The sequence below is a fragment of the Culex quinquefasciatus genome, chromosome 3, assembly GCF_015732765.1.
Source record: "Culex quinquefasciatus strain JHB chromosome 3, VPISU_Cqui_1.0_pri_paternal, whole genome shotgun sequence".
In the NCBI taxonomy this organism is placed as follows: domain Eukaryota; kingdom Metazoa; phylum Arthropoda; class Insecta; order Diptera; family Culicidae; genus Culex; species Culex quinquefasciatus.
The window spans coordinates 978,754-991,081 of record NC_051863.1 but is presented as its reverse complement, the minus strand read 5'-3'; the positions used below and the strand labels follow the sequence as shown (position 1 = coordinate 991,081).

General features: G+C 41.4%; 2 protein-coding genes across 8 annotated transcripts in view; one reads left to right on the top strand and one right to left on the bottom strand.

Moving 5' to 3' along the window:
* Positions 1 to 9,885: 9,885 nt before the first annotated feature.
* Positions 9,886 to 10,953, top strand: LOC6042662 (protein Vhl). 2 transcript variants are annotated; one of them, XM_038263099.1, is made up of 2 exons: positions 9,886 to 10,038; positions 10,345 to 10,953. In XM_038263099.1, the coding sequence occupies exon 2, from the start codon at positions 10,414 to 10,416 to the stop codon at positions 10,879 to 10,881; it is 468 nt and encodes a 155-aa protein (XP_038119027.1). In that variant the 5' UTR covers positions 9,886 to 10,038; positions 10,345 to 10,413; the 3' UTR covers positions 10,882 to 10,953. The 2 variants fall into 2 exon arrangements, with proteins under 2 accessions (XP_038119027.1, XP_038119028.1); XM_038263100.1 differs by lacking the exon at positions 9,886 to 10,038 and adding an exon at positions 10,055 to 10,195.
* A 38-nt stretch (positions 10,954 to 10,991) lies between these two features.
* The window catches only part of LOC6042659 (zinc finger protein 497), a 39,690-nt gene continuing 38,353 nt past the window's right edge, over positions 10,992 to 12,328 (bottom strand). For all 6 annotated transcript variants that reach the window (XM_038263098.1, XM_038263092.1, XM_038263097.1 and 3 more), the window contains one exon: positions 10,992 to 11,938. In XM_038263098.1, coding sequence (XP_038119026.1) covers positions 11,723 to 11,938 — 216 coding nt within the window. In that variant the 3' untranslated portion in view covers positions 10,992 to 11,722. The remainder of the gene's footprint in view (positions 11,939 to 12,328) is intronic.

Sequence of the window (12,328 nt, the reverse complement as noted above, 5' to 3'; positions counted from 1 at the left end):
ACTGCACTACTGAAATTTTCAGTTAGTTTTTCACTGAACTTCAGTCAAAATGGAGCTGTCAAAGTTTGCTGAAATTTCAGCAAGTTTTCATGTACTGAAAATTTTAGTAGTGCAGATTTCAGTAAATTTAACTGAATTCAGTTATGAGAAATTGGTGTGAGTATGTGTGAATTCCGTGTAAAAGGGGTGTCAAACTAAAAATAGACCCCGTTCGTTTGACAACAGTTGGTGTCAAACCATCGGGGTTTGAGTGTATAGCAAAGTTGAATCCCTAGTCAAGTTGATTTTATATAATAATTTCTTTTGATCTTGTTTATATTGAATAATTCTTATCCTAAAACATGTAAAAAAGTAGATTAAAAATAAATGAATGTGTGATAAAATATATTACTTGGCTGAAGACACCGATCAGATTAGAAAATTACCCCGAGAAACAGAATTTTGAATATTGACAATGTACCGTGACTTGTATGGAGGAACTAGTGCTGTAAATGGTTCCTTTGGACATTTGGGAGCCCCATGAAATTTTAGACAAGCAAAAATAGAAATCCAAAAAATCGAGAAACATTTTCCATTTTTCAAATGAAAATACACTGAGAGAGCATGACGGTGCAATACACTTGCAGCAGCAGCAGCAGCATCACATCTCTCCAGTTGGAAAAAGGCGTGTGAGCAGGAGCAATATGTTGCGAAAGTAGGAGGATGAGGGAAGAAGCGGCGGCAGCGGCATGAATGGAACAAGAAAACGGAAAAAAGAGGAATAAAACAACTTAACGAGCCAAGCGGTTGTGTGACACATTGGCGGCGACATTCGAAGTTTATTTTCTCCTACATTTAGCATTTATTTATTGCTCCGCTCTATTGTCTGATTATCGCTACTTCAATCTGTGCTTTAATTATAACATAATACGATGACAACAAAGGGCACTCTCGATTGCCGATTGATATGACTAAATGTTATGACGGTTGGTATGACCAACATGAAAATCTGCTCGATTTATTACACTGCACAGCTGTGGCGTTGAACGTGTTCTCCTATTGCTTCGAGGAAATGAAAACAGGCTCGACCACTACATCACTTTACTAGAGCGTGAGGAGTATGATAGTTAGGATGAATTTTCATGACTACGTAGAATCCATTAAATGGAACCTAAGATGGGTTATGTCTTACAAATCGAGTACCTCGATGTTTCTAAATCTTGGAACTAGACATCAAAAGCCGTGATAACGCACCAGCTGCAATTGCTTCTTTATAGTTGCTCCATTGGAGGGAAAAAAGTAAAAACATGTCTTGGGAAACAGTAAAAGATTCATCTGATAACTTCATTCATAAAATATTCAATTGCAGCCATTGATAAGCGCACTTATTCATATCACAATTTCCAGTTGCATTTCGGCTTTCAACGTTCATTCATGCGATACTTATTCGAAGAGCACTTGGCAGAGCATTATTCCATTGAATCGAAGAGGAAAGCAAAACAAAAAAAAAACTGTTCCATTTCAACCCCCAACAGGTACCACAATAAATAGACAGCGAAAAGCGTGCGTGGGTCGGGGAAATGCCATCGAGCATTTTGCGAGTCTCGCGCTTACAGCCGATCCAACTGGGATCTCCCACACTGCTGTGTAGCTATCTGTACATCTCATTGTGCGTGAAATTGACAGAAATCGCAGAACAAAAAGGAAAACAACTGTGCCACTGTGGCACCAGTAGATATGAGCCCCACTGGGAGATAACCGGAAACGTGTATGGTAAAGGACATTGACGTCGGAAGTGAGATGAAATCTTGAAAAGTGGAAGCGATGTGAAAAAATAAATCTGGCTAACGAGGATATCGGAACAAGTTGTTTGGAAAAACATTGTGTTTGTGTTTTACCCCCATTGACACCTGGATAAAGTTAAATTTCACAAATTGTTTATAATTTATTATTTGCCTGACCCGCAAAATTGTATGGAGACTTGGATGCAAGTGGCATTTTGTGGCATTGGATGATGCATGTACAAAATTTTATCCAAATCAAAAATACATAATAAAAAATCACAATTTTTTTTGCAGAGTTCCAAACATTTACTCATGACAAATGATAATTTTGTCCGGTTGCCAGAACAGCTTATTTCTTACAATCACGCAGAAAAATAAGGCAAATTTGAATCAACAAAATGTTTTGTTGATTTGAAAATCATATTTTTTGTTGAATCAACGCTAAACGTCAAAACAGCTTTTTCAAAACAACAAAAGACTTTTGTGGACTCGAGAAAATCAAGATTTGTTTCAACGCAAAATCGGCGTTGATTATATTCAACAAAAATTGTGTTGATTCAAACCTCGTACAGGCTGATTCTACAAAACTTTTTTCTTCGTGTATGTTTATAATCACATCAATCAAATACATTACTTTTTTATTGTAACTTCATTGCATACGCAATACGATTGTCTCAAATTTGGTGTCGAAATAAGAAAAGTCATGCTTTCAACAATATAGTACTACATTTACACATTTTTTTGCAAATCTGAGTGTCAATCAAAATAAGAAGTATAGAGCTACATTGATGTTTCTCAACTGCAGAGAAATTTTACTATTCCAAGGGTTACTTTATTATTTTTATTTCGGTGTTATTATTTTTTATGTGGATATAAATATGTATTAAAAACGGATTCATAAAAACTTGAAATGCTTTATGGCCTATCTACAATCACTTAGCTTAGAACATCTAAGTAAAGTAGTTACTTAGGAAAGTCTGCAACTTACGTTCGTCATCCACAATCAACTTAGAAAACTTGCTGGGCTGATATACGTTGCTATGCAGTTGTTTGTTTACCTTTGATATGGAAACGTCAACTTACCGTAGATTTTGAAATTTTCCAAACCAAACGTCAGTTTCTAATTTGATTACTTTTCCATTGTAGAAACTCAGATTCATTTCCATTGATTCAAATTCCTAAGCTAAGTGAAATTTTCTAAGCTAAGTGATTGTAGATAGGCCATTATTCTTATTTTCATTACTTCACATATTTTTTTAAATTTTTTTTATTGTTCTGGATTTTTGTCATGAAATTCATTTTTCTTTTCTTTTAAGACAGGAGTGCTGGTGTGGTTTTGCCGTAGGAAAATGGATTGCTGCACCAACACTTGACCAGGTGTAAATAACTGGATTGTTTTGTTATTATCAGGATGTCAAAACGCTCAACCAAACCACTATTTTTTTCTCTGTTATCGGATTTTATCGGAATTCTTACAAGAAAATCCGATAACAGAGAAAAAATAGTGGTTTGGTTGAGCGTTTTAGCAGAATGCATTACTGTGAATACAAAGAGACGAGTTGTTCCTTTTAATTCCGCTATATATAGCGGATATATATATATCCGCTATATATAGCGGAATTAAAAGGAACAACTCGTCTCTTTGTATTCACAGAGAAAAAAAAGTTCCGATAACTCTATTTGGTATTGGTCAGATATTTTTATTTGCAATGGTAAATAACGGATTTGGATATTGTTTTCTTATTATTAACTTATTATACAATTTCAAAATTGGATTGGCTCCTATTAAATATTACATATTTTTAAATGTATATGTTGGGGGATGGCTTCGAACCTGGGTCGTCTTCGATGCCATCCCCCAACATTTGGTCCTTCGAACCGGATGAAGGAGCCGGGTAGGACGGATGTTGGACCGGGGATGGACCTGCCGGAGAACCAAGGACTTCGGAGTATACGCGGCGTTCGGCGAATGGAGGTCGCCATCGCTGATTACGTCATCGCCATCGAGAAGGTGGACAAAGGGTTTTGTGTTTTGCACTTAGCAACGGTACGTGTTGGCGCCAATCATCGACAACAATAGAGCAGTCGCTGGGGGCGACTGTCGGGACGGTTTCTGGACCGAACCGCGACTCACGGGAGAGCCGCGGCGGACATTCAACCGGGAAGGAGAGCTTCACCAAACCCAACGGAGTGCTCGACCGTACGGAGACGACAACTGATCCAGCACGGCCAGTTCTTGTCCAGGTAAGGCTACATGATCAGTGTGTATGTCTGGTCGAAGCATCGGTCATCCTGATTCTAACACCAACTCTCACTTCAACTCCAAACCACATCGAGCGCAACCGTACCAGGAACCAGGAACGGATGATCGCCTAGGAGGTATCATCCCAAGGGCGCTCCCAACGCGTTCAACCACCATTTTGGAAACGGACACCCACCAACCCCATGTGCACGGAGCACACAATGGAATTCAGTTCAGGCTACCACGGACTGAATCGTCACCAAAGGATGGACATCGGTGCCCAATCGGGCAGATCAACCAGCCGAGGAGAATCGGCTCGAAGCTGACACCAGCTCAGCGACACACGCACGGATCGGACATCGCACAATTGGGTGCTTTGTCTGACGCCATCGGATCTCTGACCAGGTGGACGGTCAGACCTGGAGGAATATCGGCCCATTGATGATCGCTGGTACGCGATCGTTAATCACCATCGAGCGGCGAGAGGATCAACCCGCTCTGTTTACTTCATCGATCACGTCCATATGATCACTCGGGTTTTTGGACAGCTTCATGTGACCACTCGGATTTGGCCGAGCTCCTCTGCTCGGAACCCACACATGCAGCGAATGACGTCACAACTAAAACGGATCAAGAAAATTGCAGTTTGGTGCAACTACAGCAGAACAATAGGTGGATGGAATGCAACGGTGCCACTCCTGGCATCGATCACTTAACACGGGATCGGTCGAACCACGTGACTGGTCGGGACTGGTCTGGGAAACGTCACAATTCGGACCACGTGACACATCGGTTTCGGCTCGGGACTGGCTCGAGTAACAGCAACACATCCCAAGAGGTAGCTGATCACCAGGCTTTGTGAGGTAAGCAATACACTGTGTATATGTCCGCCGAAGCGGGACGACAGATCTACACACCCTTACATGCCTTTTTATCCTCTTCTGGATGCTGCTGACCTATCAACATCCTCAATGCAACGGTCTGTTTGAGGTCACTGGGACTTTGGAGGACCTCAATCATGCTCTGGTGTCAATGGGATGCCAGCGAAGAACACTGTGGTGACGTCATCGGGACGTTACTGGAGAACAACATAGCATCAACCTTCACCCGCACATGAATGACGTCATGGGATATCATCAGCTGATTGGAAGGATTTGGTATCGGTTTCGGCGAACGGTCGCCTCGTGACAACCACACGGCATTCACTACAACCATCCATGCCGTAATTGGGACGTCATCTACCAACACCACCAAAGCGGAACGTGCGCGGTACGCACGCGACCACGCGACCACGTGAACAATCGTTGATCTGGGCCAGATCAGCTGGTCTTCAGCAACCACCGCCAAGGGATCGGCAATCATCTTCGCATGTCGGTGCATAACCGAGGGACCTATCCACGGATCATGGGTTCCGGTTACGATCACGTAAGGCAGCTGTTCAAATGGGATGCACGGATGCAGTTGCAGTCGGTGAACTGCACTCCATGGAAACAACCACGTGTATGAAGAGGCAACACACCACCAGGTTCTCTCAGGTAAAAATAATTACACGTATATGTCCGCCGAGGCAGGACATCGGACACTGCACCTCCTCATGAACCTTTATCCTCTTCTATGGCGTCGGCTTGTTCATTCACATCGTTCGGTGAGGCACACTGAACGCACCCAGCCTGGACGGTACACCTACGCAGCGCCTACAGCGAGCTTTGATCAAGGCGGTCTAGGACAGACTGCGGTTTCCACAGAGCAAGGGCTCTGGTTTCTACAACTCTGGTTCGGCATGGCAAGCGGTATCAATCTGGATCGGCGGAGTATGGGCTCCCATTCCCAAGGGCAGCTGAAGGATCGCTGCAACAGCCCAAGCCAAGTGACAACGAATACATCCACGGCGTCAACCGACGTCGACTTCCACACCTTCCGGTGACGTCAGAGGGCGTCAAGGTAAAATCGATTTTGCGGGCTGAATGAACCACCACACCCGAACTCTGGCATCAATGGGATCGGGATGCCTACCAAGGAGGTTCAGCGATAGCTGACCAACACCAAACAAGGACGTGCCGGGCATGCACGTGACGTCGCTGGAGACGTCGGCAAGGGCAGCTCAACCGTGACGTAGGATGTCGCAATCTGCAAGAAAGGACTCCAAGGCGATCAACCGTGTCGCCCATCTACTAACCTAACTACTGGTGTGACGTCACTGGGGCGTTGCAATTTCGCTGGAAAATCGGCATTTTGGGAATGCACTCAACCAACCAATCAACCCACATCAACGCGTGACGTCACTGGGACGTTGCCGGTTGCGGTTCTACCTGGGGCGACAGTTGGTACACTGTCAACCATTCATCGGTTTTCGGACTTCAGGTGTCAAGGAAGCACACCTCGAAGTAAGCCATCCGGAGCAAGGGCTCCAATGGGGGACCACAGTTGGAACACTGTTGGTCATTAATCAACCACTCCAACCCTCAAGTGTCGTGGACGCACACTTCGAGGCCACATCCGGAGCGAGGGCTCCACTCGGGGAATTCAGTTGGCACACTGTTTTCCAATCCCACCCACGCATTCAAGGTGTCAAGGACGCACACTTTGGAGCGACGGCAATCGGAACAGGGTTCCATGCCAGGTGACAGTTGGCACACTGTCAATGATCGCACACTACCCAAGGGTCACGGACGCACCCTACAGAGCGATCACCATCCGGAGCAGGGCTCCATCCAAGGGAAGATAGTTGGAACACTGTCTTCAATCCCGGAGGCGGCGGTTGGAACACCGTCAGCTGGTCTACGGAGTATCAGGGGAGCATATTTCGCAGAATAACCGTGAAGAGGAAGACTCACACACAACAACGGTTTGTTGATAGTACACATCTATACACACACGTAGGAATTGTAACACACAAGCAACAACACAGGGCAGTTCGGATACTGCGGTAAGAACAAAACAAACAAGGGTAGATCACTTAAGCTCGGACAGCTAAGTCGATCAAGAACATTCTAACATTTTTATATAAAACACTAATCGATTCTTCAGAAATGGGACATTTCAGGGTCGGGGAGAATGTTTGGGACTAAGGCAAAGGATATTGGGTCCAATTTAGGTCACTTAACCCTACCCTAGGAATAGGCGCGTATTGGTCACTATAGCACTGTTGGCCACTGTGCTGGTGATCTTTAACCCTTTAAACCAACACAATCTACACAGCCTAGACGGAATGTAAGGGAAGAGATGACACGATTAGGGAGAGTGAGTACTCTCGGGAGATGGATTTGGGATGAACCTTTATGTGGATCATCTCCAAATGGAGGCGTAATTTTAATATTTGACTCACTCTAAGTTAAGTTAGGTCCAGGGGACCGGCCTGGAAGGCCACGGGCTCTGCCCGTACACTTTTGTATAGTTGTACAGTGAATAAATGTTAAGTGTTAAATATAATTCGGCTTTTACACCTTAACCGCGAGTTTTATTGTGCACCGGGATATTCTGGAGTAATCCAATACCGGCCGGGGCGGCCGTCGGGCGATGCATGGCGTAATCTGGACCATAGGCAGGTTCCATCCGGGTCTCTACCCTGGCGTGTTGGAGGTGGCTGCCGTCTTACAGTCCACGGCATCGAAGACGACCCAGGTTCGAAGCCATCCCCCAACATTTGGTCCTTCGAACCGGATCCGGTTCGAAGGACCAAATGTTGGGGGATGGCTTCGAACCTGGGTCGTCTTCGATGCCGTGGACTGTAAGACGGCAGCCACCTCCAACACGCCAGGGTAGAGACCGAGATGGAACCTGCCTCAGGTCCAGATTACGCCATGCATCGCCCGACGGCCGCCCCGGCCGGTATTGGATTACTCCCGGTGCACAGTAAAACTCGCGGTTAAGGTGTAAAAGCCGAATTATATTTAACACTTAACATTTATTCACTGTACAACTATACAAAAGTGTACGGGCAGAGCCCGTGGCCTTCCAGGCCGGTCCCCTGGACCTAACTTAACTTAGAGTGAGTCAAATATTAAAATTACGCCTCCATTTGGAGATGATCCACATAAAGGTTCATCCCAAATCCATCTCCCGAGAGTACTCACTCTCCCTAATCGTGTCATCTCTTCCCTTACATTCCGTCTAGGCTGTGTAGATTGTGTTGGTTTAAAGGGTTAAAGATCACCAGCACAGTGGCCAACAGTGCTATAGTGACCAATACGCGCCTATTCCTAGGGTAGGGTTAAGTGACCTAAATTGGACCCAAATATTGTTTGCCTTAGTCCCAAACAGTTTATAAAATATTGGCTGACGGCTATCAAATTCAGTTCAACATTTTCTATTTTACATAGACCAGGCAAAAATGTCCAGGTGAGCAAATAACTAAAATAGCGAACTTGAAAAAAAATATTCAAAGTACCCAAATTTGGAAAAATAAAAAAAAAAACGTTATGCACACTTAGAAAATGTTCCAACAAATTGTGCATAACCTTGGGGAGTATATAATAATGAAAAAAAACCCAGTTTCATTTTTTTTTTGCTTTTTAAAAGTTTAGATATAAAAGCCTCGTTTTATGGCCAAAATAATGTCCTTAATAAAATAGTTCAAAATTTTCCCATAATTATAGCTATATAAAGCTAAACAAAAAAAAATAACAAACCGGATTATGAAAAATTGTTCTAAACGTTCCCATAATTAAAGTAAAATTCAACAATAACAATTGCTGATTGTTAAAAAAAAAATAATATCACGTGAATAACGCGATCAATGATTGAATGATTTTCCATGTCCCATAACTAGAGTTGTTATTGTCCTACTCTTTTGCATTCGCCCATAAGATCTAATCAATAACAATTTTCAAACTATGTTTTAGGGATATAATCATTTTTTTTTTTCTCGTTACCGATGGTCATGGTTTTGAGATATTCAAAATCAGATATTTAAACAGGTCTTGTTATTGCAATGACCAGAAAAGTACGTTTTTTTTTTGACGGAATTGCCAAAACAAAAGATTTGTTTTTATATATTTTTTTTTGGAAATGGTTTGTTTATATTTAATTTTACATTTATTGTTTTTGCAATCAACACATATTTTAGATGCAGTTTGATTTTTTTTTATTTACTGCGCGTTTTAGTATTTAAAATTTTAAATTTAAATGTTCAATCTGACATAAAAATACGAAGATGAAACAGTTATGATAATTTCCAAAGAGAGGTCCTCTTAGTTTAGTGAAATTATTATTCAGGTAGGCAATCAAACAATGTTTCCCTTATACTAATCTAAGAATTAAGAAAAAAATAGTTGAAAAAACTTTTCAGAGAATCAGTTTTGGAAGGATGGATGGTAACATGACAAAATCGCTTATCGCTTTAACAGCATAATTTCCGAAAAAAAACCGAACAGCATTTTTTTTCCACCCAGTGAACCAGTTTTAAGACAATCGATTGCAATTTGTATGTACACATAAAAGAATTGGGTTTAGCCTGTCCTTTTTTGCATTAATTTTCCTTTTTATGTAAAAATATACAAACAAACAAACAATTAAAATTAGAAAATATCAATGCACTGCGAACCTACAGTGAAATATATCATGAAGCTGTGAAATATTTCAAAAGCTTACTCATGTTAGTGCAACACTACATTAGGATGATACCAAAATTTATGTTCTATGACTCTTGTGTTGTAAATAGATTTTGATATCACTTTTCATACAAGGTGATAAAAAGTACAAAAAATCTTAATTACAATTTCGCAAAATTATGTATCCAAATTTAATAATAACTTTTCGTCGTTTTTTCAAAATAAACATCTGCAATGTCACGCACAATGCGGGCCAATCTAGACCAGCGCTACATTAAAGTTGTCGCAAGTGGAAAGACTGTCACAAGCGCATGCAACAAACAAACTTTGACAGCTGTTTCGTACATTCCGTGGATGGTGGATGTGTCCAAAAAAGAGATGTTTTTGTGAATAAATTCAAAAATTTACGTATACATTCAGAATGTATGTTTTGTGTACTATTTTGTGAGGTGAAACGATCAAATTAGATGCAGCGAGCAAATAGGTATGATTTGTCTGTTTTTCAGGGCTGAAGGGAGTTACCAATAAGTCGTAGTTGCTTTAAAGATGCAAGCATATTTTTGCTATTCAGAAGTCAACATGAGTACATTACATTTATGTAGCAACGAGGTTTATTGAATCAAAGCAGTACCTCAATTCCAGTATGAAATAAATATTGAATCCTTAGTTTTGTTTGTAATACAAAAAAAATAAATTAATTGAGTCATTCTATAGGAAACAAAATATCTAGATATGCTATTTAAAAGTATTGATATATTTTTAGCAACTATCACAAATTCTTATCTTTCAGATCGTTCAGCACAAGAGTGTTAACAGTCTAGCAAACGGCAGGCTCGTACAACAAACTGATTCAATTAAAATGGAAGGTGACCCTAATTTGAAATCAGAACACGCCGAAATTCGCTCTTTTGTACTGTTCAAAAACCAAACCCAAAGAACAGTGGACGTTTACTGGGTGAACTATTCGTCCAAGTTTGTCCACTATTCCGCGCTGGAACCGGCGGCACAGGTTCCGGTGAACACGTACGTAACCCATCCGTGGGTCTTTATCGATAGGTTTACTGGCGAGAGGATGCTGGTGAAGTCGAAGCCTGTTTACATGCCGGAACCGTGGTACACCAACATCAACACCGACGGAAAGTTGGCCCGAATCGAAGTTCGAATACATTTTCCCCTGAGAAGTTTGAAGGATGTCTGTGCCTGGAAGATATTCAGCACGCTACGGGACAAGCAGAGCTTCATCGATCTCGAACTTCCGAGGGTACTCGTCGATGATCTGAGAGCGTGCTATAATCTCTTTTTAATGAATAACAAATTGGTCAAGTAGAACCGATGGTGATATGATGTACTTTGTAAGGCTTTTAACATATTTAACAGAAATATATAATCGGTAAACGCATTAAGGGAGTTTCTTTCAGCATGTGATAAAACATCAAATTTAGACTACACAATGTCTTTATTTTTTAGATCCACGATATATTCCTTAATAGAATAACATAATTTCAAAATACAAAAATAGTCTTTGATAAATCTTATTCGAAACATTTGACTGGGAGAGTTACGTTTTTGATTTCACCACAATGGTACTTTTAGTCGTATCCCTAAACACTGGCGTCGCTTCCAGCAGAACATTTAGTTGGCTGGTAAATCCTTCCACTGGCAATCGATTCGATTGTCTCAATTTACCACACAAGTAAATATGTGTGGAAAGCATTTTACATAAATATCTAATTATTTCCGCTACAGCTTTCTCCCTCTCTATCTCTCTCTCTTTCGGTTAATTTCTAACAAACCTTCTTTCATTTTACTTTTAATTCTTTTGCACTAAAACACAGTACTATTGAAGAAATTATTGCATCCCGTACAAAATACTTACTCGATGTGACCATGCATGGTTTGGTTGAACATTCGTAGAAAATGCCCACAAATCCACCAATCTCGTTTGGGTGAACATTTTCAAGAATGTTTCCGATTTGTACTTTTTCATGTTAATACAACAAATGATTGCAGCGAGTGGAGCGTGGCTCTCCGTTTGCACGTAGATTGCACAGCGATTTTCAATTTCATTTTCGACAAAAGTCCACGCTGCAAACGTTGCAATCGCCTAAATCCGAACGGTGAAACGTTTTACGACACAAGTTTACAAAAAAAAAGAAACGCGCACAAATTTAGCTATGAAATTTCTCGATGTGCCTCGACAGCGTTTGGGGCGTTTTGTACACGTTGTAGCAGAAGCTGCACACCAGCTTCACCGGGTTGCAGGAGGGCGCGAACGAACCGAGACCGCCACCACCGCCCAGCGGGTTCGTCGCTGGGTTCGCCAGACCGAACAGGTTCTGGATTTGCAGTTCGGTTTTAATGCGACTCAAGTTGTTAACCCGGTCCTGGAAGGGGTTGAGAGTTTTGGGGAGATTTAGTTAGATGAAGTTCAAAGTGCTTGTGTGTGGCGCAAAACCATGTTAGAAAACACTAGAAAAGCCAAATCATGTTTTGTTGAAGCATTTATTGCGACTATCTTATGGTGTAAATAAACTAAAGGTAAATAAAACACTTTTAAAAAATGATGATATCGAAGATGAAAGCAGTCCCTTAAGTAAAGTAATATTGCATGCTTAAAATAATGAGATTTTAAATCTAGTTGTTAAAAAGAGATGTTTCCGTTCAGTCAAGAAGAAAGCACATGAAAAAAAACAGCTACGAATAAGCCATTGATAAATTTCACACATTCATTCCATTAAGATACATAACATCGTTGCAAGTTTAAGCAGGTTCTC

Bases quoted from the DNA above. Each gene is read 5' to 3' on its own strand.
- LOC6042662 (XM_038263099.1), top strand. From the start codon at position 10,414: ATGGAAGGTGACCCTAATTTGAAATCAGAACACGCCGAAATTCGCTCT.